Raw genomic sequence first — 27,571 nt, forward strand, 5'->3', positions numbered from 1 at the left:
ACTTTATGTTCCCACATTTTCTGACTTTCATACTATGAAAATGTAATACATATCAGACAACAAAACTCAAAATCAACTTTAAAATAATGTTTCATAATAGCAATGGGATTAGTTACAGTTGTGGATACTTTTGAGGTTCCTAAAATCTTGTCTTTTAGAAATCTATTCTATAAATTCAATGTGTAGAAAAAAATAATCCTTGCATATAAATTCCAAGGTTTTTTTCCTGCACAAGTATTTTGTCAGTTTTCTTACTAGGCTACCCAACATCTTGTATTGTAAGTAATCAATTGTTTTAATTATTTATAATTATTAATTAGTTTAAATTATTACTTCATATGTTAACTAATTTTTATGGGGCTATTTGAGAAAAATTATCACTGATTGCAATATATATTCACTGCTATCCAGATCAATAAGACAATTCCTGTGATTATCCTTATTTTCTGTTTTATTTTTAAAAGGCTACTCTTAATTAATACTTGACAATATCCTCTCCTTCTTTGTGATATGAATATAAACATTATAAAGTATCTTATGAGTTTCTTGGGAAGTTTCAAAGTGCTCTCAGTTTTTGTCCAGGAGAGACACTGTGTGTGTGTGTGTGTGTGTGTGTGTGTGTGTGCATCTGTTTCTTCTACAATACTGCAGGTGGCTTGCAGGTGTAAGCTGTCCTAGAGGAAAGACTGGCACATTGCACACGTCTCTATGTCAGTGCTCTCAACCACGTTAGCCTGCACCCAAATCAAAAGTTCTCTCAGAATTATAATGCCTGTAATGAGTAAATCTATTCAGTGCATTTTCTGAACCTCCTCACCCACATCTTGAACATTCTTAGAGCGCTATTTTCTTTTCTTTTTTTGAGACAAAGAGTGAAAGTGATTTTAAAAATGAACCTGCATTTCAGCATCATGGTAAATGCTTTCCTTTCCTGATTAAGGGGCTATAGTTTCCTATATCTTTATCTTAATTAATATATCTTAAAGTCCTCTTGTTTTCTTTAACATGTCTTCTATTGTTTTGCAGATTTTGATCTTAAGTAAATTCACAGAGTTTGGGGCATAATTATAACTAATATTTGTATAGCATTGTACATTATTATTTTATGCTTTAAAAATGATCTTACACGTTTTCAGGGGCCAAGGCCAGGCTATGGCTCACAGTTCTTGAGGCTTATAGGCAGTGTTGTGCTGGAGCCAGTTCATCTTGGCTCCTAAGAGTCAACAGTATGCATCTTTTTCCAGCTCCACATATTTATCTCTTAAACCATGTTGGTAGCTTGATAGGGTATGAAATTGGACATGTGGGAGTATTTACACCATGGAAATTGGCAAATACTACAAATCTTTTCTTCTGGAGAGTCAGTTGTTAAATATTTACCAGCACACTCACTGCACGTAGATGAAATTTCCACAGCTATCACCCTCCTCCCTTGGCACAACACCTCACCCCTTCCTGCTTTGTCTCTATCAAGAACAGACTGCACATTTTGTTAGTGCTGTGGCAACCTGTGCATAGAAAGTCAGACTAGAACATCATGTATCATGGAAGAAGCAGGCCCTAGGCTCTGAGGAGAGGAACAAAAGTGGTATCTTTTCCCTGGTACCTACTCAAGTTATTTCTGAAGGTTCCAGAAAGGAAAAAAAAATGTCTGAAAAACTCAATGCCCTAGAAACAAATAAACTGTACACTTAACTATATAATGCATAATCACTGATCCACACATAGATAACAATATGCTGAGACACACATACAGTCATGCTTATGGGAGGTGAAGTTTTTTTAGTGGAATGAAATACATTTTACTTATTTCAGATGTATGGTGTTTAAATATAGTCTCTGACTGTACTTTGAAGTCTGGAATGCATGTACTCAAATTAGCTCAAATTCTAAATCTATAATACCAGGATTCCTTTGTTTTCACTACTTATATTTTGACATTTCTTCACAGTCCAAGCAATCATTACCAAATATTCGAGGTGGGAGTATTAGTGAATTCCAAAAATGTTCTAGCGACAGCCAAGTCATAAAATAAGTATTTTAACCCACACATATTGTATTCATTATATTTAAAAAAAAAGAACTCTTGATAGAAGTCATGTATATTAATGATTAAACAACTCTGAAATCCCTCTTGCACTTGTAAAAGCACTGTAAAAATCCCTCTTGCACTGTAGGGCTTCTCTGTCTTGGCATTATGCTTTTTCTACCCTGAGAAGAGATATATTATAGGCCAAAGCTGTGTGGTCTTTGTATGTGAAGCAAATATCAAAGAGACTGGTTTGTTGTTGTTGTTCTTATTGTTATTTTTCATAATTTGTTTGATTTTGTTCTTGGTTTTTCTTTCTTTTTTAAAGGACTACTGCTTAAACTAAATTCTACTATGTCAAAAGCCAGGGTTGATAGCTGGCATCCCTGTAGACCACAAAGGAGGGATGCTGTTTAATCCAGTGAGGCCAGCCTTCCCCTGGACACACTGCTCTTCCCCCTACTTCTGCATTTTTTTTAAAAAGTCTATTTCCTTCTAGTCTTGCTTCTCCAAGACTCAAATATTGCCATTCAAGGCCATCTGGTCTTCAGAGGTCCTCCTTAACTGGACTAGTGACACTGATCTTTTCTCTTCCTTACTACTTTGCCATTTAGAGCTTTTCTGGACATGTGGGCCAATTGTAGATCTCTCTATTGGCCCCAGAACAATTCATTTCTCAAAGACAGACATCTAGCAACTTATTTTCTGTGTTCTTTACATACTTCACAACAGATCCACGCATAATGTTAGACATAGGGCATGTGTACAATAAAAACTTAAACTGATTCATTTTACTTAGATTTGAAAAAAAAATAAGACATACTCCTTAGTCATTATTAAAGTTATAAAAAGAGCAGTGGCTTATTTGACATCATATCTGTTTTTCAGTGTAGACTTTAGCTGGTCTGAGAAACTGGATATTCCATGCCCCGGCACTTCACACTTAAAAGTTAGATGTCTTGCCTACACTCTGTTTTAGCTTGTTCATATGAGGTTGATCCTTGCAGATACACTGGCTAGAATAGTTTGTGTACTGTGTATCCAGATGGTGTAGGTACAGTATGCATACTCTCAAGGCATTAAAAAAATAAGGACAGTGCTGATTTCTTTTTGAGAAAAAAAATGTGTTACTTGATTAAAATATAAGAGACATCATGGAAAATTCAAGTTGAACTTCCTTATGCTAATTATTGTACTGATTTAATTTCAAATCAAACAGTTGAGAGCTTACCATCTATATATAGTTATTAGGACACCCTGATTTATGTACTAGATACAACTTTAGAAAACCAATTATTGCTTTTCTTGTACCTTAATCACATATAAATCCACAAAAAAGATCCCATTATTTAAAATATCTTATTGAAAATCCATTCCAAAAAATGTATTTTGCAGGATGAATAATAAACCCCTAATAAATACGTCTACTAAATTTAGATGTTCTCTTAAAACAAAAATTTTAAAAAGTTAAAAATAAAATAAAATAAAAATTTAGATGCTCTCAGATGAGGTTTCTTAATATTGGATTGTCTGTAATCCTTTCTTTCCTTAGGCTGGCTAGAGATACAGCCTTTATCCAGAAATATTTTTAATCTAGTCCCACAGTCCTCGTTTCTAGCATGGGCAAATATAGCTTACAACTCTCTCAACATTCTATTTTAACTTTGTTATCTCTTGATTCCTTGTGCACGATCTACTGTCTGTGGCACAGAAAAGGAAAGTATAGGGAAGGAAGGGAAGAGCAGGTCACGATTCTCAAGGTTCTAGCCAGGCTCGAAAAAGGCATGGAAGATATTAGAGAAACCCTCTCGGGAGATATAAAAGCCCTTTCTGGAGAAATAAAAGAACTAAAATCTAACCAAGTTGAAATAAAAAAAGCTATTAATGAGGTGCAAACAAAAATGGAGGCTCTGACGGCTAGGATAAATGAGGCAGAAGAAAGAATTAGCGATATAGAAGACCAAATGACAGAGAATAAAGAAGCTGAGCAAAGAGGGACAAACAGCTACTGGACCACGAGGGGAAAATTCGAGAGATAAGTGACACCATAAGACGAAACAACATTAGAATAATTGGGATTCCAGAAGAAGAGGAAACGGAGAGGGGAGCAGAAGGTATATTGGAGAGAATTTCCCCAATATGGCAAAGGGAACAAGCATCAAAATCCAGGAGGTTCAGAGAACCCCCCTCAAGATCAATAAGAATAGGTCCACACCCCGTCACCTAATAGTAAAATTGACAAGTCTTAGTGACAAAGAGAAGATCCTGAAAGCAGCCCGGGAAAAGAAGTCTGTAACGTACAATGGTAAAAATATTAGATTGGCAGCAGACTTTTTACCAGGACTTTTAATTTGCTCACAGATTCTATGGTTTCTTTCTTTATTTCCTTCTCCTGTTTAATTTATTTTGCTTTCAATTAAGTTAAAACAGAATTTTAAAAGATGAACAAATAAAATATCAGAATATGAAAGAAACTTAAGGACTAGTAAAGACTGAAATGCACAAAGGGGCTGACTATCTAGAAGATTATTAGTAAATGATAAGCTTGATTTTACATTCAAAATAAATAATATTATTTTCTTTCCTAGGTCCTAACTTAGGCAGTTATACATTCAATTTTGGCATACTGGAACTGCACTATGGTAGATATGGCATTATCAGATCCTCTAAGTATCTGATAGCTTTGAAGAGGTTGTGTTTTAAATCACTCAAAATAGGACTGATGATCTGTATTAAGCATTTATGCAAATATAACTTATAAACCTATTTGAGGAAATGAGTACACTCATCTCATTACCCACAGGTCTTGGAGCAGATGTTCATCAGCCCTTTCCTGGACAGTTATCATATCTTCTTTGCTCTTGCCTCTTGCCAAACCATCTCCTACACTGCTGGTAGAAGCACTTTTCTAAAACTTTCAGTGGCTTCCCATCCTCTACAGGATAAATATGCAATCTCAACTAGCCACATAAGGTTCTTTGGGATCCAGCCCCTGCCTCTATTTCAAATTTTCTCTCTTGGCAGTCCCTCTTGTATATGTCCCAACCATAGTCAACTAACCCCCAAATGTCACAAGTGTCCGATACTTCTGTGCCTTTCTCATACAGTTCCTTCTGCCTAATTTTCCCTCTATCACTACCACAGTGTTGATAGAATAGATGTTGCAGAAAAGCAACAGTTTCTGTGAGAGGAAAATTAAACCTCTTCACTAATGCTTTTTTAGGAAATAAGCAGGTAGACATCATTTTTCATCTTCAAAATTATTTGATGTGGCTTGAGAAATAAGAAACTTTTTAAAAAAGTCATTATATTATGATCCCAGGATAAAGCTGATCCTTTTCACTGGGGGAATGAGATGCTTATTAAAACCTGGCTTTGAAAACCAAGTTAAATTTTTCCACCCCAAGTACCTGCTGTAGAGAGAACACTCCTATTAGTATCATTGACTAATTACAGTGATAAGTCCAGTGAGGAATGGGTTGGGCAGGCCATGACATTCCAAGGATAGGTAGGAATTATCAGAAGCTCCATGTATAGTTTTAAAAAGTTATAGTGATTCTGAAATCTTTTTCCCTGAAAGATGTTCTTTGCCCAACAATGCTTGCCCCCACCCCCAGCCCCGCTTATTCTGAGAATCAATGGTTGAAGAAAAAGGGACAAATTCAAAATAAGGAATTAATTTGAATGAATATTTGAATGAAAATATGTAACAGAGATATTCCTCAGAGATCAATAAAATGAGTCAACTTAGTCAACATTTCCTAACAACGAGAATATACAGTGAAAAGTCCAAGTTTGCAGATTATGCTAACATCTTTAAATTAGTGAAATAAGCTAATGATGATGAATACTGGTAGACAGAACATACATATATAGGTAAGTGGAAAATTGGCAGATGAGTTTGAGTGCAATATATTTTATAATAAAATTTAAACTGTATTTATAAGATAAAGGGCTCTGAATAATAACTTCTTCACAAAAAAGGCACCAAAAAAGCACTCTGCATGTTTCCCTGAAGATATTATCTTAATGTGTAATTGTAGCCAAAAGACAAATAAAGCATTGGGCACCATCAGGAAGAAAGTAAGACACAAAACAGAACATATTACAATAGTTCTGTGTAAACAACATGATATATCTACATCTGGAATGCAGATGTTGTCCTCTTTGCTTAGCATTAATAAAGACTACCCAGTATAATAGAAACATCTTGGAATTAGAATGAATGAATGATATAAGACATATATGACATAGACTAAAAAAACTGGGGAAATGATCTAGAATAACAAATGTTTATTTAAGATTAACCATATTCAATGTTTATGAAATCATAATAATATGGATAAGAAGAACAGAGACTTGTTAGTCATCTCATGAAATATTAGGACTAGCATGCACTTCTCAAAGTCTTAATGTGTCAGAAGCAAGGCAGATAAATAGAAGTGCTATATAACACAACAAACAGAAAACATGAGGAAGTTGTTAGGCATAAAAGTGTTGCATGCTAAAAATATAAATAGGTTGAAGCAAGGTTTAGCCAAAACTAAAAAGAAAAACCTACAACTGGTTAGAGAAGTAGAGATGTTTGGAGTTTGTCTTAATTGTTTTGAGTTGGCATCATGAAATGCAATCTGAGATGAACTGTTGTTTGAATTAACCATGGAATTTTGTGCCTTTTTTTTTTTAAAGACTTTATTTTTTGAAATAATCTCTACACCCAACATCAGGCTCAAACTCACAACACTAAGATCAAGAGTTGCATGCTCCACCGACAGAGCCAACCAGGCACCCCAAGCTCTTTCTTACCTAATTAGATAAACTCCAAAATGTAATGAAAATTAGAAGGAAATTTAACAAATACTTCTGGTAATCTCTTAATCTTAGTTCTTCTGATGTTTAGTATGATTAGGAAACTCATTAATTCCTTAATTCTAGAATGATTACTAACTTTCATTTACCAATTTATAATATGACACAGCTATGGATTTATGTGTCATTCTCTCTACTTCAGCATTTAATGAAAGCCTTCCAGGTACAAAACCCTATACCAAGTACTAGGATTTGCAGAAGTACAAGGTAGTCTCCTCAAATGGCTTATAATTTAGATGCAAAAAAAGGGCTAAACCTTTCAGTAACAATGGAAGAATAGAGACGAGTATTAATTCCTAGTTAGCAGTGTGTTGTCCTTAAAGAGATGATGACAGACCAGAAAACTCCATAAAACATTATGTAGAAACTTGAATTTCAGTTTGGCTTTGAGAGAAAAGTGCCACTCAAGTAAATGGAAGCTTTTAAGATACTCCCAAGCCTCACCTCAGACCTACTGGATTCAGCTTTCTGACAAGTAGGAATGAGCACTTGAAATTTTTAAAATAATTCATCACATGAATTCATTTAGCCAGTGCAAAGAAATATTTGGGAAACACTGAAATAGAGATTCTATGTAATTATGGGTACTGGTGGGCAGAAGCAGGAAAAGTGCCTGGCTATTTGTTTGGGAGAGGAAGATGAGTAAGTCAATGGCTTTGAGGACCAGCGACTCATGCAAATTGTAGAGGAACAATGGGAGAAAATTGCAAAAGTAGACTGGACCAGATTTTGTAGGGTTCTGAATTCCAAGTACAAGAGGTTTTAATTTGGTTTTCTTTTTAATAGTGTGTACCATTGAAAGTTTTGGAGCAGAACAGTAACTTTTATAATGTGTTCCCTGGAGGCAAGAGTCTAGGCAAGAAACTGAAATAGTAGATGAGGTACAAATAATAAGACCTGGCCTAACGTGATGGCAATGGGAACAGAAAAGAAGTGGTAGATACATATTTGGTAATATATAAAATATAGAGAATATAGAAAGGGCAACTGGGAGTTTCTAGTAAGAGTTTGGAATGTCTGGATCTTCTTTTCAACATTTTAAATATGTTCCTCTGTAAACTCAGATGTTTTATTTCTTCCTTTTTTTCTTTCACTTTAATTTCTGTGAGAAATATAACTACTCTGCATTAGAATGCACTGTTTAGACTGGTAGCAAAGAATATGTACCTAAAAACTCTTAAGAAAACCAATGGCCAAAATGGCTTTAAATCTTGCTTTAATTTTTCAATGCTGATTACCAGCAAGATCTGAAACCAAAGTGTTCAAAATTATTTTATTGTCTGGGTGGCAAAACATTTAAATATAAGTTAAAGAGGGAAAGAATAAAGACTATATTCTAGGTATATTTGTATTTTGAACCCTATCTGTAATCCTATGTAATGAAAATTCTGCTTTCCTACTGAAGATACTTTAGATTTTGGGAAAAGCTAGAAAATGGGAGAGATTTTCTAGGGGGTAGTAAAAGATATTTTTCTCACATATTCTGGGATTATATCATCTGCACCTCTTGTGATAATTTTGGAGCCATTTTTAGAGTGTAGTAAAAGTGTTGTATTTAGCAGATGTAATTGTTCTACATGATCAGATAAAAAATTCTTCCTGAATAGTAATTTAGAACTTACAGGGATTCCAGGGCAAAAAAAGATTATTTCTTTTGTCTCATTCAGGGAGAAAACTGGCCCCCTTTTGTTCCAAAGAGGTCATAAATGATAAGGAAAAGGTCAGGAGATTGGCATAGAAATATAATTCTGTTCAATACAGTTCAACATTGTTCCCATTACATATTTTAGTAATATGCCACTGGAATCATCCTATTTGTTGCACAACTGAATAGTTTGTTTCTAATTCTGGCATGGTTCTAACCCTGCTGAAATAAACTGTTGCAACTTAAATTCTTTCAAAAGAAAACATTGCCATCACTGTACCACACACTAATGTACTTTCTAAAGATTTCTAAATGCTTAATTCAGAGTAAATCTCTAAATGAACGACATGACTCTTTACTTAACCTGACAAATCACTTAAGTGTTTTTTTACATCATTACAGAATAGAGGATTGATAAGAACTATAATTGATTTATCCCCTCCCTCCCCCAAGATAATGATGGTGTGGAATCAATTCTCTTATGCAGGACATTTCAGTTATATTTGATACCAGCAATTGTGCAATCATGTGTAACTGTTTTGAGTTTCATGCTGGTTTGATGGGAATTATGCTTCCTGGGTTTCTGTAATAATTTATCTAGTTGTGTTTCTTTCTTGCTGGCTTTGATTTCATTAGTCTTCTAATTTCTTTTAGTGTATTCCAAGGTTCTGTTTTAGATCTGTTATTTAACAGTTACAGAGCATGCTTTTTTAGGGTAGGTGATCCAAAGATAAGATTAGCATTATCAACCAAATATATTAATTGTGTTATCCTACAATAGTAGGTTCTAGGGTTCATGGGAAAAGTAAGAGAACTTGGACCTGCTGGAGGTCTCTATCTCCACAAAGTCCTTTGTGTCATCTACTCTGAGTGAAAGATAATAAAGAAATGTGAGGCAAGTGAACTCATTTCTTTCCCATTTCAAACATTGAATCCTTGCCTCCAGGCAGCAAAGTCAGCATGTGCATGGAATATCCACTTAATGATTCTAATCCAACACTAGCCTGAAAAAAAGAGATTTGTCTTCCATGTTAAGCAATCACTCTGTTTAAGTGATGGAACAAACTTATTTCAACCTAAGATAATTTGGTGTTTGTCTCTTTCCCTATAACGTTTGAAGAAGTCAATTTTGAATAATATGCATATACTGCTAAAGGTCACCTATTTACATTCTAGGTGGGCAACTTACAATAAGATACAGGCAGCCACAAGATCTTATTAAGTAATATATCTTACATAATTTTGACATTTTGATAAAACTTAGTTCATGATAGAAGCTGTTTACAAGAAAACAAAGTGTCCATAAACTATCTTAATAAGAAATTTATGACCAAAACAAATTCAAAATAGTACTGAGCATTCATTGTCTTTATAAGCAATTTATCAACAATGGTCAAAGTGAAACGTTTATTATTCTGGTTTCAAACATACTTTCTTTAAAGAATCCTTTCTCAGGTAAGGGTAAATATGTCATTTATTTCACTGAGTACTGGTCTATCTGTCTATACACAAAACTGCTACTTTTTCCAGAGATACTCTTAAAATTAAATGGCAAATACAGGCCTGAAGAGGCTAGGGAAATTTTAACAGTTGCTTACGAGCATATGAAAGATGTGATGCTGATACATTCATGATGAAACATTCAACAAATCTTCACTGTGAGCCAATTCCTTGCTAGGCTCAATTTAGAGATAAGCCCTGTCCTCTTGGAGCACTGTAACTGATAAATAACTCTTCATGTTCATTAAAGGAAGATCCAGGGGAAATAATTTACCTTGCAGCAGAATCCAATGAGGTTAAATTTGTACTAACACAATAAAGAATGATGAAGAAATTCACTGATTCAATGTATTTGCAATACCTTTAAAACTGAGTAAATTTATCTATTAAAGGACATATGGAGTAGTTTTCAAAGATCTTACTACTGTAAAATTGTATGAAGTCAGTGTTTTCCTTTCCTTCAAGTCCCTTTTACTCCTGCTATTCTTGCCTTCAATCAATATTATATTTTCTATTACATGAAAAGGAGAATATGATATACAGGTTTAGGGTATCTCTCAAGCTCAGTCATAATTAGGAAATAAAACCTGTAATGTTTGCTAGCTTTCTTTTATGGACCAACTATCCACAAAATGTAATTGTTGAATGATAGAGTATTGTTGATTATATGTGGACATCCTCCCATTCAGGTCCAGTTACAACAGTAGATTCATATTTGTCCCACCATTCTGATACTAAGTAAGTGAAGAACATTTGAGGGTTTTTGTTTGTTTGTTTGTTTGTTTCAAAGATTTATTTATTTGAGAGAGGGAGAGAGAGAGAGAGAGAGCAAGAACATGTGAATGGGGAGAGGGGCAGACGGAGAGGGAGCGAATCCTCAAGTAGACTCTCCACTGAGCACGGAGCATGACCCAGGCTCCATCCCAGGACCCTTAGATCATGACCTGATCTGAAATCAGGAGTCAGCTGTTCAATTGACTGAGCTGCCCAGGTGCCCCAAGTGAAGAACATTGTTAATCTTATCTCTCCACATATTGGGATTAAGAATATTTTAAAAATCTTTCATTTTTTAACAACCCAATTAAAAAGTGGGCAAAATATATGAACAGATAGATATCTTACCAAAGTAGATATGCAAATGGCAAATAAACATATGAAAAGATGCTTACTCTTTAAAGGTTCTACCTCTACCTGGGATGAAGATGACTTGAAAATAGCAAGGTTCCTGAATGAGTAATATTTTTAATTGTTTGATGTACCTTAAAAATATCTTTCACAATGAAATTAACAGATTTAAAGGTAGATTGCTTGGTAATGTATTTAGTAATTTGGCAGAATTGGTATCCTACCAACACTGACTTTCTAATCTGCTTTGTCCTATGTGCTGTGCCCTCTCTTACTCCAGAAAACACAATAATGACTTTTGTTCAAGTACAGAGTGGGAAGTGAGGTTTTTATAGATTCACAAGGATCTGTAGAAGAATGAACTATGTAAGCTTATGAAATCCTACCCTCCATACCAAAAACCAGGGAGTTGCTCAGAAAATAAAATATGAAAATATATAGCTTGCAGGTATTAAGTTAGCTACCAAACTTACTGTACATGATTTTTTGGTCTACAGTGTATCTATTGCCTTATATAAGACAAATATAAGACATAAACTCATGAGATTAAAGAAGAAGAAATGAAAACAACACCTGTGCTCTCATGTCTTTCATTTTCCTACTCAAAACTGCTGTGTTGCTAGAGATCTACCATCTCTTCTGGTGTGGCCATTCATTCCCGCACAGGCCAGCATTCATTCAGCTTGATGAATCTGCCCCAACCCCTCTTTGTGTCTTGATATACACATCAGGAATATCCAGCTCTCTAGGAAGCTGTCTCAAACCTGTTCTGGACTGCTTTCCAGTCAGGGAACAACCTAATTTTCACTAGCTTTTCTCCTTATAACATAAAAAATGAGATACTGTTGCCAATGCTTCTGAACAGCCAGACTCGGTATTGTTGGTTAGAATAGCATAACTATTCACTTCTAAAGAAAATAGTTTATTGCCACTTAACTATGCTCCACACTCTGCAGTTATGTTTTCTTTCTCTTTCAGCCAATTTATTCCTTTTGCTATATTCTTTTTTTTTTTTCAAACACAACTTAACCAACTTTATTCCTTTTGCTATATTCTTAATGATAGCTTGGATTCCCTAGACCCTTGAGATTTTTTTTTTTTTTTTCTTACTGGCTTCTCTTCTGATTAGTGTTTTCTTTTTTTAAATCCCCTCTAAAAATGCTTATCTTCTCTAATAAGCTGTATCATAGAAAAGAGTATTTCAAGCTTTTTCACTTTCACATCTAGCCAAGAAAAACAATTTATATTTATATTACACATGATTGGTGACTATTCAGACAGTAGGACAAACAAAACAAATATGCCCACATCACTCCAAATAGTTCCCTTGGTGTCCTTATATCCAGGAATTTTTCCCGGCAAGCTACTGAGTTCCGGGAAGCATTTCTTTTAACTTTCTGGCTGATCCCCTTATCCCTGCCTCTCTATTTTGTTAATATTTTAGGAAATGGAGCATAATACTGCTCCACCTTAATGAACCACCTTAATATCAAACAAAGCTTCCTTTAGCAAATATGATAGAACACAGATACTTAATATACTTGACAGCAATGTTTAAAATTATTTCTATCCCATTTACACATTCCTTTTGCTATGTCTATTTCCTCAACTTGTAGGCCCAATGATGTTGAGGCTAAGGCATCAGGATAGGGGCTGGAAAAGTCAAGTATCACTTTAAAGCTGGCTAATTTTGAGAATGAGTACAGAATAAAAGTTAAGAAGATGCTATTTTTACTGGGGTGGGACTAATAATGTGGTTGACTTTTATGAAGATACTGAGTTAAAAGTGAGAGCAGCTTTCTATACCTTGTTCCTAAATTTGGCATATGCAAACCACTGTGTGATCTAAATCTAAAATGAAATTCTAGCTCTGCTAGATGTGTAGGATTGACAAAACTGTTTGTTAACAATAAAAAATAATTTTGCATAGCATCACAGCATTTCAGAATGTATCAGACTTCTAAAAATATGGTAATAATGTATTTTACTTTTTAAATATTTAATATTTACATTGAACACTCTGAACACTGGGAACACCCAGCGTAAAAGGAGAATATCCGTAGGTGTCACCTGAAGCATCCTCACATGTGCTCCTCTGCCACTGCTTCCCTCTTTAATCTACTGTCTAAAATTACATCCTGGAATTTCATCATTACCACACCCTGATCACAATACTGAGATCTTCAAAAGATGTAGCAAGTCAGAATGCTCTGGTCTGATTATGATTGTATGCAGGGCTTAAATTTTACTAGCGAGAATGATATTAAGACACATATTGAAGCATAATTATTATTTACACTTATTACCTTCCCCTGTTGATAAAAGTGGAACCACTGAACTCTATGAATGTACTGCGCAAGTGAGAATTCTTTGGTTTCACGTGGACAGATAGTTTCTCGGTTCTCTTTCCTTCTCATTGTTTTTCATTTTGAATCTCATTATTATAACTTCCTAGGGTCATAAAATATTGAGAGGTAATGGTAATATATTTTATCCAATAGCTTCTCAATCATATTATTGTTATTATCAACTACTTATAAAGGCATAGCTTAGTTGTGACCGAAATCTTGAGAATTAAGATTATTTTATTCATTGATGCCAGTAGTTGTTATGAGGTCTTTGACTACTTTTCATCTACCTTTTAGTAAAATTGGGGGTATTTAATAAAATAGTTTATTGAATTTTTAATGACACCTAATAATTCGATCCATAAGTCATTGTTTAAATCTTGAGTCCTATCCTGATTATAAGAAAGGGAATAGAGGGGCGCCTGGGTGGCTCAGTGGATTAAGCCTCTGCCTTCAGCTCAGGTCATGGTCCCAGGGTCCTGGGATCGAGCCCCGCATCGGGCTCTCTGCTCAGCAGGGAGCCTGCTTCCCTTCCTCTCTCTCTGCCTGCCTCTCTGCCTACTTGTGATCTCTCTCTGTCAAATAAATAAATAAAAATCCTTATTTAAAAAAAAAAAAGAAAGGGAGTAGAAATTGTGCTTTATTTAAAACCAAATGATTTGTTGGTCTGAAAATTTAGAATGAAATAAAATAATCATAAATCATTCATAATTTATTAGAATTGAATATAAAATATTTTCAGGATTAAAATTAACTTTAATGCTCCACATTATTCAAATACAAACAGAATCAAAGGTTTTCTTTCCTTTTAATTAAGATATGTTTGCTATTTATACTTGATATTAATTTCTGAAGTTCAGAAATTAGAGCCATTTTCCTTAATTTGTGTTCTCAAATTACACTAGGGTTCTATACATTCTGACAATACTTCATAAATACTTAAAAAGATTAATATTCATTTTTTTGCATTTCCTTCATAGACCTCAGTTTTTATTAGCAGCTCTAGAACTCTCAACTGGAGGACCTCTGGCTAGTGCTAAGCATAGTATACTGGGAAAAGGGCCTCTATATGCCCCATATATGTGAAACAGATGACAAAAATTAGCAGGCTATATTAATCCTGATGAAGTGGGTTTCAATTTTATTCTCCAGATAGGAAAACTAAAGCAAAAAGAATAAATAAGAGGATGAAGCAAAACCATGGAATAAAAAAATCAGATTTTCCTTTAATTCAGTAAATATTTTGGAAAACAGCTTTTGGATATTTGATTTTATGCAGGTAATTTTCACTTGGAATTTTTTTTGCATTATATTAGGCATAGAAAAGAGAATGTCTCATGGCTGCACCTTCATGTTGAAAGTATAATTAATAGCAGTTATTTTAAAAGGTTCACTAAACTTTTAATTCCTACATTTAAATGTTTTAAATAATTTTATATGTTTTTAAAAATTTCTTGAGATTTGACTGTATTTATGTGAGTCACTAAAATATAGCACTTAAGGAAAAGATACATAATAAATAATAGGTTATAAATAACAGGTTAGTATTCTTATGGTAACCACATTTTATAAAAACAATTTCAACAAATATTAAAAATTAGAAAGGTATAAAGTTATACAATATCATATGAGCAGGATTCATAATTTGGTTTTATTTTATTTATTTTTTTAAAGATTTTGTTTATTTGAGAGAGAGACACAGCACATGCAGAGCAGTGGGGGAGGGGTGGAGAGAGAGAATCTCAAGCAGATTCCATGCTAAGTGTGGAGCCCCACCCTGGGGTTCTATCACGTGACCCATGAAATCATGACCTGAGCTGAAACCAAGAGTTGAATGCCTAACTGACTGAGCCACATAGGTACCCCCATAATTTGGTTTTAAATTGTCTTTTCATATATCAGAAAACTCAATATCAGTTTAAAATATTTAATCTTTTTTAAGGCAGTAGGTTCTATTTTTTAATTTATTTTTTTATTTTTTATAAACATATATTTTTATCCCCAGGGGTACAGGTCTGTGAATCGCCAGGCTTACACACTTCACAGCACTCACCATAGCACATACCCTCCCCAATGTCCATAACCCCACCCCCCCTCCCAACCCCCCTCCCCCATCAACCCTCAGTTTGTTTTGTGAGATTAAGAGTCACTTATGGTTTGTCTCCCTCCCAATCCCATCTTGTTTCATTTACTCTTCTCCGACCCCCTTAACCCCCCATGTTGCATCTCCTCTCCCTCATATCAGGGAGATCATATGAGAGTTGTCTTTCTCCGATTGACTTATTTCGCTAAGCATGATACCTCTAGTTCCATCCACATCGTCGCAAATGGCAAGATTTCATTTCTTTTGATGGCTGCATAGTATTCTATTGTGTATATATACCACATCTTCTTTATCCATTCATCTGTTGATGGACATCTAGGTTCTTTCCATAGTTTGGCTATTGTAGACATTGCTGCTATAAACATTTGGGTGCACGTGCCCCTTTGGATCACTACATTTGTATCTTTAGGGTAAATACCCAGTAGTGCAATTGCTGTTGAAAAATATTTTCAACATTTTGAGGAACCTCCATGCTGTTCTCCAGAGTGGTTGCACCAGCTTGCACTCCCACCAACAGTGTAGGAGGGTTTCCCTTTCTCTGCATCCTCGCCAGCATCTGTCATTTCCTGACTTGTTAATTTTAGCCATTCTGACTGGTGTGAGGTGATATCTTATTGTAGTTTTGATTTGTATTTCCCTGATGCCGAGTGATATGGAGCACTTTTTCATGTGTCTGTTGGCCATCTGGATGTCTTCTTTGCAGAAATGTCTTTTCATGTCTTCAAGGCAGTAGGTTCTATTACCATCATTTAAAATTGCTTTAAATGAATTTTATTCAATTTCAGTAAATTCAAGAGATTTTCTGTTAGCAATGATTTTTAACATAAAGTTTAAGAGAAAAGTAAAGATGTTAGTTTATTATATACTTTCATAGTATTATATAATGATTAAGAGCCAGATTGTCTGGGTTCAAATTTCACTTCTGCCATTTACCAGTTGAGAGAATTTGGGCAAATTAAACTTCTCTATGTGTGGACCTCTTGATCTATAAAACTGGAATAACTAGAGTACTCATTTCATAGCCTTGGTGATAAGAAGGTGAGTTAATATATAGAATCCTTGGAATAATTCTGAGAATGTGGTATAAGATCAATAAACATTAGCTGTTATCATGATGATTATTATAGTAAATTAGAAATGTAATTCTAGGGAAGGAAAAGCTAAATTTAAATATTTACTATTTCTGGGGCGCCTGGGTGGCTCAGTGGGTTGGGCCGCTGCCTTCGGCTCAGGTCATGATCCCAGGGTCCTGGGATCGAGCCCCGCATCGGGCTGTCTGCACAGCAGGGAGCCTGCTTCCCTTCCTCTCTCTCTGCCTGCCTCTCTGCCTACTTGTGATCTCTCTGTCAAATAAATAAATAAAATCTTCAATTTCTTTAAAAAAAATAAATATTTACTATTTCTTTGAATCCAGGTATCTTTTTCTATTAAAAAAATCAATAGTTTGCACTTCCATATTTAATAAGGACTACTCTGGTATTTGTGTGTTATGGGTAGGTGGCTTCAGTCTGAGTTAATAATCAGATTCATAATTTTAATAACTTCTAACTGAAAAAAGGATAAGAACAAATGGTCATTCTTGGATAATCTGTAAAGCTGAGTGAATAACTGACTTATCTTTCTGTGATCTCTTGCAGATATCATGGAAATCAGGACAGTGGCGGTTGGAATTGTGGCAATCAAAGGGGTGGAAAGTGAATATTATCTTGCAATGAATAAGGAAGGAAAACTCTATGCAAAGGTATTGATAATTGATAGTTTAGACTTAATTTTTTGAACTTATTTTTGTCAAAATATTTTGCCTTTTCTTTTCTTTCTTTCTTTTTTTTTTTTAGAGAGGGACAGAAAGAGAAAGAGAAAGAGAGAGAGAGGAGGCAAGGGAGAGGCAGAGGGAGTGGGAGAGAGAGAATACTAAGCACAGGCTCCACACCGAGCACAGAGCCCAGTATGGGCCTGATCCCATGACCCTGAGATCATGACCTAAGCCTAAACCAAGAGTTTTACTTTTAACCAACTGAGCTACCCAGGTGCCCCAAACAAAACATCTTGCCTTTCTGAAAAGAAAAGGTGAAACTAATTTCTTTCCAATTATATAATTTAATGATTTCATTAAAACACTTTCTATTCAAGCATTGAGAAAAACAGTTTTTGCAGGACATTGGACAAATTGCTTAATCTCTCCAGGCTTGGATGTCTTCATTTGTGAAATGAGTTGGATTAACTGACCTCCCAGGATACTTCCATCTCTGAAATTCCATGTGCATTTTAGATACTTAAAATATAAATTTCATTCTGAGAATATTAAAGCTCTTTAGTTAAAGTTCACCCAATCTGTACATTGCTGACATGAAAATTCTTGGGAAAAATATTCAGACATTTGTTTATCAACATCAATCTCACAATCATGGGTTTAACTGAATGACTGACTGAATGAATGAATAATTGGATGAATGAACAAATAAACTTAATTTTCTATCATAATTGCAGGCAGTATAGTAGTAAATGAAGAAAGGTGTGAAATATGTCCTTTGATTGAGGGAGGCAGATGCTCTGCCAATCATATCAGGTCTCATCAGTTAGGGAATGACTGACTTGGGCATGGTAATATGAGAGCTGCTACTTAGAGTGAAATAGCTCCTAACACTAAAGATTAGTAGCAACCAATGGCCAAAAAGTTAGACATTTGAAAATATGTTGAATAACTAAATATGTGTCATTTTATCTTTTAAAAAAATTTTAAGATGTCTATTTTTTTGAAAATGCTAATTTATATCTAACAAACTGCTGTAGGTCCACTCAAAAAAAGAAAAGGTCATATATGATTTAATTTTACTAAATATTACTGCTTACTATTTGAGTCCCTCTAAAAATAATCTGGATAATGTTGTTTGTTGTTTTAACAGAAAGAATGCAATGAAGATTGCAACTTCAAAGAATTAATTCTGGAAAACCATTACAACACATATGCATCAGCTAAATGGACACACAGCGGAGGAGAAATGTTTGTTGCTTTAAATCAAAAGGGGGTTCCTGTAAGGGGGAAAAAAACGAAGAAAGAACAAAAAACAGCCCACTTTCTTCCTATGGCAATAACATAATCATATATGGTATATAAGAAACCAGTTCCAGCAGGGAGATTTCTTTAAGTGGACTGTTTTCTTTCTTTTTCTCTTTTCTTTTCTTTCTTTCTTTTTTTTTTTTAAGTAACCAAGAAAGGCTGGAAAACTACTGAAAAACTGATCAAGCTGGACTTGCGCATGTATGTTTATTTTAAGAGACTGCATTAAAGAAAGATTTGAAAAAATATACACAAAAATCAGATTTAGTAACTAAAAGTTGTAAAAAATTGTAAAACTGGTTGTACAATCATGATGTTAGTAATGGTAATGTTTTTTCTTAAATTAATTTACCCTTAAGAGTATGTTAGATTTGATTATCTGGTAATGATTATTTAAATATTCCTATCTGCTTATAAAATGGCTGCTATAATAATAATAATAATGCAGATGATGTTATAAAAGATATGTCAGACCTAAAGGCTGCTGGAATGATTTGTCAGATAATCAAGCCAATACAAACTATGGAAGATGAGCAGTATTTGAAAGCTTTTTTAGTGAAAAATTATAATCCACTTAAATTCTAATCAGAAAAGAAAGAATATTCTCAAGAATTCTAATATGGAATGGAATCAAATAGGTAGTTTTACAAAAGTGAAATATTAGAAAATGCTTATACCTATTAACAAGACAATGCTGCTCAAACTGAAAGGATAATGGCTTAATGGATGTTTTTAAAAATCTTGTATATAAAATAGCAATAATGATGACAATACTGTATTTCATCTCACTTGGCACCAAATAACATCTTATAATCCCTAAAAGTAAAATTGAGAAATCTTTAAGTTTTTTTCAAGTAACATAATCTTTTGTATAATTCATATTTGGGAATATGACTTTTAATAATGTTCTTCCCATAAGTAATCATGCTTTTTCTCTGTGGTTATAGCATTAAACTCTATTTTAAGTTGTATTTGAACTTTATTGTTTTGTTATTTAAGTTTATGTTATTTATAAAAAAAAAACCTTAATAAGCTGTATCTGTTTCATATGCTTTTAATTCTAAAGAAATAGCAAAACCGTATGGCTCAACAGCAAGTTACCCTTCCCCCTCATGACCAACACCAAGTCTAGTACGTAGCACATGGGCCAGCAAATCCTGGATGGCAGACAAAAATGACAGCCTGCAGCAATAGATGTTGCACAGGGAACAATACAAAAATGTGAAATATACTTGGCCACATATTGTTGTCAATTAGATTGGATCATATAAGTAAAATCACTGCAGATACAAGAACTTAAAGGATTTTAAAGTTAGAATATACTTGAGTTCATGAGTAGAAAAGTGCCATACTTTTAAAATTTGCATACTTAGAGTTAGTAAATTTCTAATGTCTAGAAATTTCTGCTATTCAAAATATTGCCACATGGAAAGTTCTTTTCCTGATAGGTGGCAAGAGCAAAATGCCCAAAATAGAACATATAGTTAGGGATTTGAGGACCTGAGTATCATGAAAGCTTGAGGTGAGGCTATAGGTAATAAGCTTATCTGTAAGATAAAGATAAATTCCACTTCATAATTTTTTGATTGGCAGATTTGGTAGCACTTTATGTGTTCACCAATTGGAGGCCAACATTTATCTAAATTAAATTTAGATACTATTGGAATGCTTATCATTGTGCTTTTAATTTCAAAATATTCCTCATCAAGTCCCTTTATTTTATATAAATATTATTGACTAATACATTTATAGGCAAAAGTTACATAAAAAGGCTAAATCAACAGGAACAACAGATTCATTTGATCTTGCAGTTCACCTGTATGTCCAAGTGGCAGGAAGCTAGAAAGAACTGCCCTTCTTCAGATATACTCTGGGACATGCTATGATTGATATTCTGACTGCTCTCTGATTCATAGGCCTTGCTAGCCTAGGTTCCTAGATCAGGTTTCTATGGCTGAGGTCTTGTGAAAATATCAAGGGTAGAGGAGAAACTATGTGTTTCCTTAGTGCTTAGCAGAGTGTCTAACCATAATCAATTTTTATATGAATTCATTCAATGTTTGACTATTAAAGAAAATTCAGACTAAGACTAATCTTTCTTCATTTTTAAAAATTAGGGCAAAACATGATGATATAAAATTTGAACAGAGACTATATATATATATATATATATATATATATATATACACACACACAATCAAATTACACAGCAAAGCTAATTAAGCACACCAAATTTAGCAGTAAATCCAATCTGGTAGTGTTTCTAGAAACACTTCTAATTCATTTTTTATCTACCCCCTTTAAAAATTTTAAATTTTTAAAATTTAAAAATTAAAAAAAAATTTATCATGCAAATTTCAGAAAATAAAATCAGTACTAGTTACATACATTTAGAATTCTAGAATCTTAAAACTGTCTCTTGTATTCATCTGTAGACCAGGAAACTGAGATTGTGATACATCCATTGTAGCTGGTTAGGTACAAAGAGGTCACAAAAGTCTAGGTCACTTAGCATGTATTTCATACCCTTAGATTATTAGGATGATTAGCTAGTAGATTCCTTCTTTAAAAAAATTTCTATTGAGGGGTGCCTGGGTGGGTCAGTTGGTTGTGTCCAACTCTTGATTTGGGCTTGGGTCATGATCTCAGGGTTGGTATTGGAGCCACACATCAGGCTCCATGATGGGTGTGGAACCTGTTTAAGATTTTCTGTCTCCCTTTGCCCCTGCCACCACCCCCTCATGTTTGCTCCCTCTCTCAAAACAATTTCTTTTTTATTGAGATATGATATTTATGTTTGTATGCAAAGGCAATGTATGTTTTGGCAATTCACTTCATATACAATAATTAGTCTATACTGTGATGATTTGACTCAAGAGGAGGAAAGAGATGATACAATTTCTAATCATGGTTCCTATTCTACTCTTACATGTACCCCTTTATTTTCAAATGGGGAACAGTAAGCAAAATGTCCATATAAATGGAGTAATCTTTTTTAAAATGTTCTTTGAAAGGGAAAATTGGTTAAATTCATGGGTTTCCAACAAGGAAGGAAAAAATTAAATGAAAGAATATAAACTGTTAACAAAAGAAGTAATAAAAAGATATTTTCAATGCAATTAGTGAACTAAAATATTTTTTTGTTAAAAAAAAGCCATAGTATAAATTATCAGCCTTTGAGTTGGCTATAAACTGACCTAATGATAAGAAAGAAGAGATGCTGGAGATAAATTCTTAGTTTCTATCTCTTAGAGTTTGCTCCTCGGGTTCTCTAGAGTTACAAAGAACATACAGATGGACTACAAGACCAACTGTAGGAAAAGCAATTCTATTACCACAAATGCACTAAATCAGTGTCTCTCAAAATTGTCTATTGAAATAACAATAATAGTAGAAGTAAAGAACGAGGGTCTAGGGAATAATGTAAAGGTGGCACACAAAATTTCTTGAAAATCTTTTTTCTCTTAAAACTCATGTGATTTTTGTAATTTATTTCATAATATATTTGTGTTTGCACTAATATAAAATTTACACCAATAAACAAAAGTGATACATCAGAAAGTTTTACAAGGTTTATCATGCAGTTTCATTTACATCACTACCCTATTGCCATATACCTGGACATGAATAAGACACGGGAGATCCATACCGTTTATTATCCAACTTTATACATAGATGACACATGGCCTATGAAAATAAAAACTTTATCTAAAGTTCACTATGAATAGGAATGATATTAAAAATATTTAATGACCAGTATGAATGGTTACAGGTCAATTAGAATATGCCACTTATCTATCAGAACAGATACAGGCCACTGCAACTGACTTGTGGGTATCAGATGATTGATTATTAGCTGTGACTATTTCTATGATCACTCTGAAACAGTTTTCAGAGCATATCTCTTAATTGGTCTCTATGATTTGAGTTCTTCATGTGCATCTTAATATGAAATAGTTCATTAAAATTTATAACTGTTTCAGCATTGTTGTCAGGCTACTCTTTGTTCGACTTCTATATTTATTCAACAAAGCTGCATCAAAAACATCAATGAGGTTGATGTTCCTTCAGGCCATATTTACTCCCATTCATCCTCTAACTTTGAATGGTTTGTTAAGAAAATACACTTTCTCTTAGGCTGAGGAGACTTGGCAGGAAGCAAAAAATAATAAAATAAATAAAAATAATAAAAGGAAATAATAAAAAAATAATAAAGTCTCTCTTCCCCCAAATCCTTGTATTTACTCTCCCCTGAGTACATTTCTTCTTACATGTTCCTTTTACTTCCTGATAATTATGTGGTTCCAGTTTCCACATCCTCATCATTGAAATTATGAGAATCTATACAAACTTATTTTCTTTCCTATCACTAGAACTTACAACAACTGAAATGTGAGATAAATAATAATATTTAGCTTACAGGTGGCAGGACTTTCTTCTTGACAAATCCAGCCATGTGTTAGTTATAGATTGTTATTTAACAAATTATCTTAACACTTAATAGCTTAAAACAGCAAATATTTATTGTCTCATGTTTTATGTGGTCAGGAAACTGGACATGGGTTGGCCAGTACTCTCTAGTTAGAATCTCTCATAAGGCTACAATCAATGTGTTGGCCAGGGCTATGGACATCTATTATTTCAATGCTTAGCTTAGAAAGGGATTCACCTTGGGTCCTCACTGGTTGTTGGCTCAAAATATCACTTTCTTACCACAGGAGCCTCTCTATAGCACTATTTAAACCATGGCAGTTTGTTTCCTACACAGCAAGGAACCAGACAGAATGCCCAAAATGGAAGCCACAGTATTTTTAGAACCTAATCTTGAGAGTGATATCCCATTACTTCTGCCTATACAAGGTAAGGAAATTACACAAAGGCATAAATACCAAAAAGCAGGGATCATCAGATACCATCTTAAAGGCTGCCTAACACAAATAATAAGTGGGATTTTTTAAGGTCACTGCCACAAGACAGGATTCTTTAGGACCTAATAAGAATAATTCACAGCTTTTCTTGGTGAGCCATTCAGCAGAGAAAAATAAGCATATTCTCTGTGGCAACATTCTTGATACTTCCTGAGGGATACTGTATAGCCCATTCTTGCAAAGGTAATTGAGAAAAAGTTGGAACCACAGTTTAGACTGCCTATTAGCTTGAGTTGTGCCTCTTTAGAACTCCTAATATAGCTGGAAAACTAACAGTATCACTTTGCCTCTATATGAAGGATGTGACCCAGCTTTCAGACCCAATCTGATGATAATCCTCCCTTCCACTTCCCTACTCAAGAAAGTAAAATCATATATACCAGCTGAAACCTCCTTGAGCCATAGAAAATCTTGTTCTAGATGGCAGAGGCAATCAATCACAAGTTGCACATGACCATGTGAGGATAAGACGACCTAAAAAGACTTGAAAAACAATCAATTTTAATGCTAGATGCATATTGGAATCACCTGGGATTTTTTTTTTTTTTTTTTTAAAGAAAATGAGGCCTAGGCCCCAGCCCAGGTCAATTGCATCAGTATATCTGGGATGGGACATAGGCAGTGCTATTTTTAAAGCTCCGCAGGAGATTCTAAGGTACCTATGCATTTGAGAACCAATTGGCTAAATGGGGAGTGGGGGTGGGGGTGGGAGTGAGAAAGGAAATCCCTTTAGGACCTAAACCTGGTTCTTAATTTTTGTTTCTTCCTTAAACACTCTGAAAAGCCTTATGTTGCTTCCCATCTTAATTCCATATTTTCCAATAGGATTTCAAAGTCTACAGTGCTTCTTGGATCCCTGGTTTTCCTAGATGCCTTTACATCTTTGCTACTCATGTTTAAGGCTAAAAGGAAATGCAAACACTAGAAAGAGAGCTACAATTGTCTTTGCATTCAGACAATTATGGGGTATAAACTATGCAAGGGTACACCCACATACACCGTAGTCCTTTTTCAAACAGAGCAGCCACAGTGATTCTGTTAAGTTGTATTTCAGATTATGCAATTCCTCTGTTCAAAGCTGCAATTGTTTCCCATATTACTCAAGACAAATATCAGAGTTTTTAGAGTTGCCTATGTAGTGGCAATGGAAAAGTTCAGTGATTAAAAACTTAGATGTTAAATTAGGTGTGGGCAAGACAACAGGGAAAAATAATAACAATCCAGAATTATGCACGCAGATTCCTTGGCAGATATCATTGAATTCTCTGTACACTGTAGGCAATATTTTAGTGGGCATGATAATTATTAGAATCATACTCAGAGAGTTCATAGCCCCACATAAAATCTGATAAATGAATGCACATTGTTATGTCTGAAGTAAAAAAAAAAAAGATTGAAGGCACGCATATATCAATTTTACAAAATTTTTCTATTAATCAATCAATTCATGGATCTGATAGTCTAGATAAATGAGAAGACCTCTATTTTACTTCTCCTTATTTAATTGATCTATCATTGGTAATTTTGGTTGTTTTAAAATTTCCACTAACAGAAATATGAATCTCCTTGTTATATACTTTCTATTTCTGATCATATTCTGTTTTCAAAGACTTTATTTGAGAGAAATCGAGCAAGTGAGAGAGAGAGAGAGAGAGAGAGCATACACAGAAATAGGGGTGGGGGAGAGGCAGAGGGAGGGGGATGAACAGACTTCTGGCTGAGCAGAGAGCCTGATGCAGAACTCAATCCCAGGACTCTGGGACTATGACCCGAGCAGATAGCAGACATGTAACTGACTGAGCCACCATGCACCCCGGATTATTTTTTTAAGATTATTACAAGAAATAAAGTTATTAGACCAAAAAAAATCATGTAAGAATGCAAATTGAAAAGCTGATTTTCAGAAAGCTTTTTCCAAATATATACTCCAACCAACAGTGCGTGGAAGTAGATAAACATTCTCTCTAATATTTACACTTAAAATTTAGTCAGCTTTTATTCTTTTTTTTTTAAAGATTTTATTTATTTTTTTGACAGAGAGAGATCACAAGTAGGCAGAGAGGCAGGCAGAGAGAGAGAGGGGGAAGCAGGCTCCTTGCTGAGCAGAAAGCCCAACATGGGGCTCGATCCCAGGACCCTGGGATCATGACCTGAGCCGAAAGCAGAGGCTTTAACCCACTGAGCCACCCAGGCGCCCCAGCTTTTATTCTTGTTTCTACTTTACCAAAACCCAGGCAACTTCTTTTTCAACATCTTTAGATGTATTTCTTTCTTGGTCCTTCTACAACCTAATGACCTCATGTCTAGAGTTAAGCAATAATTCCTTAATCATTCTTCTGTCTCAAGTTCTTCCCCATTTCAGATGCTACCTAATTCCTAATCTTCCTAAAATACTACTTTGACTATGTCAGTTGCCAGATGAAGAATCCATGTTCTATATTGCCTGTTGGATTTAAATTCTTTAAAATATCATCCAAAGCTGTCAAACAATTAGCTCTACCTTACTTGTTCAATCTTCTCACTGCTCAACACAAACTTTATAGTTTCCTTAGTCCACTGTGTTTATCCCATGGTCTGTCTCTCCTCACCAACCCATAAGTTTTATAAGGAAAATGATCTTAGGTTTTTATTCACTTATGTATCCCAAGCACCTTTGAAAGCCTCTGGCATAGAGTAAGCACTCAGTAAATAGTCACTAAATAAACAGTTAAACCAATTCCAATTCAGTGACAGAATAATGAGCGTACATCACTACAAAGCATGATTCCAATATTTAAGGAAGATACCAATGTAATTGTTACAAATGCATAGAAACATACCACCTTGTTTTGTTCAAATCAGTGACTAAATCTCTCAGAAGAATTCAAATCCTTGTTATTCACTTCACCTTAGCATGGCTTTTTCATGTCTCTCAATAAAGAACGTTAATGCATTTCACAATACAATGAGAATCCACTTTTTTTTTCATGCTATCCTGCACCTCTGACAACCACTACCAACCAACAAATTAATGTATCTGGTGAGGCATTTGCCAGTCACCCTGTGACAGACCACGGAAGATAATCTTAAAAGCTAAATTAGTATTTAGAAAGTTGCTTGGTTGGGGCACCTGGGTGGCTCAGTGGGTTAAAGTTGCTTGGTAACATGGCGTCAAAGCAAAGGGAGGTAAAATGGTTTTGAAAGATATATTAACCAAATTATTATAAAAATCAGATTCACAATGGTCAAATCTGGATAGTTCTGTAAAAACTCTGTGGTTTCCGATTCTTCAGGCTATTTTTGTGCCACATGTTATTTATCCCACTTTTGTTCATATAGTCTTTCTCCACATAGTATGAAATACAACCAATGACAATACAATAATACAACTTATTAAATTACACACTGAGTTTATATCTCTGTCCATCTTAGTGTTTTGAGGTTTCCTCTCCCTTTAGCCATGCAAATTCCTTGGTTTTCTTTCAATATTGTATAATGAAAAGCACGATGTTGAGATTTCACTGGTTTAATTCTCAGAAAGCTACTTTATTTTCAAGTTTTAAGGGTTCTTTTTTATTGTCCCTAAGCATTGCTGACAGTGAAGAGGTGGCAAATTGACAGAGGTACAAATTAAAGTTGAAGTTGGTATTGGGCTATTGTTCATTGGGGTATTACTGTTTCTGGAACATATCATTTGCTAAATATCACTAGTATTTGTATATGAAGTAACTAGTTACTAGCATACTAGTAACTATATTTCTTTTCTATTTCTTATCTCCCACAGCACTAAGTATAATGATACACACATAGGTACTTAAAAATTACATGTTAAGTGAATAGAAGGATATTTTACTGCATATAGTTTAAACTACAGTTTATAAAAAAATCATGAAGTATTTTAACTTCTTAACTTTCAAGTCCAGATAAAGAGAAAATTTGGGTTTAAAAACTAGGGGAGAGGTATAAAAATAGTTTTTTCAAAAATG

General features: G+C 34.3%; 2 protein-coding genes across 5 annotated transcripts in view; one reads left to right on the plus strand and one right to left on the minus strand.

Annotated features, from left to right (window-relative positions):
• The window catches only part of FGF7 (fibroblast growth factor 7), a 50,716-nt gene extending 31,349 nt beyond the window's left edge, over positions 1–19,367 (plus strand). For all 4 annotated transcript variants that reach the window (XM_047738850.1, XM_047738851.1, XM_047738852.1 and 1 more), the window contains exons 3-4: positions 17,258–17,361; positions 18,524–19,367. In XM_047738850.1, coding sequence (XP_047594806.1) covers positions 17,258–17,361; positions 18,524–18,718 — 299 coding nt within the window. In that variant the 3' untranslated portion in view covers positions 18,719–19,367. The remainder of the gene's footprint in view (positions 1–17,257; positions 17,362–18,523) is intronic.
• The window catches only part of FAM227B (family with sequence similarity 227 member B), a 194,747-nt gene that overhangs the window by 111,276 nt on the left and 55,900 nt on the right, over positions 1–27,571 (minus strand). The gene's annotated exons all lie outside the window — the stretch shown is intronic.

Source organism: Lutra lutra, chromosome 7 (genome assembly GCF_902655055.1).
Source record: "Lutra lutra chromosome 7, mLutLut1.2, whole genome shotgun sequence".
NCBI lineage: Eukaryota > Metazoa > Chordata > Mammalia > Carnivora > Mustelidae > Lutra > Lutra lutra.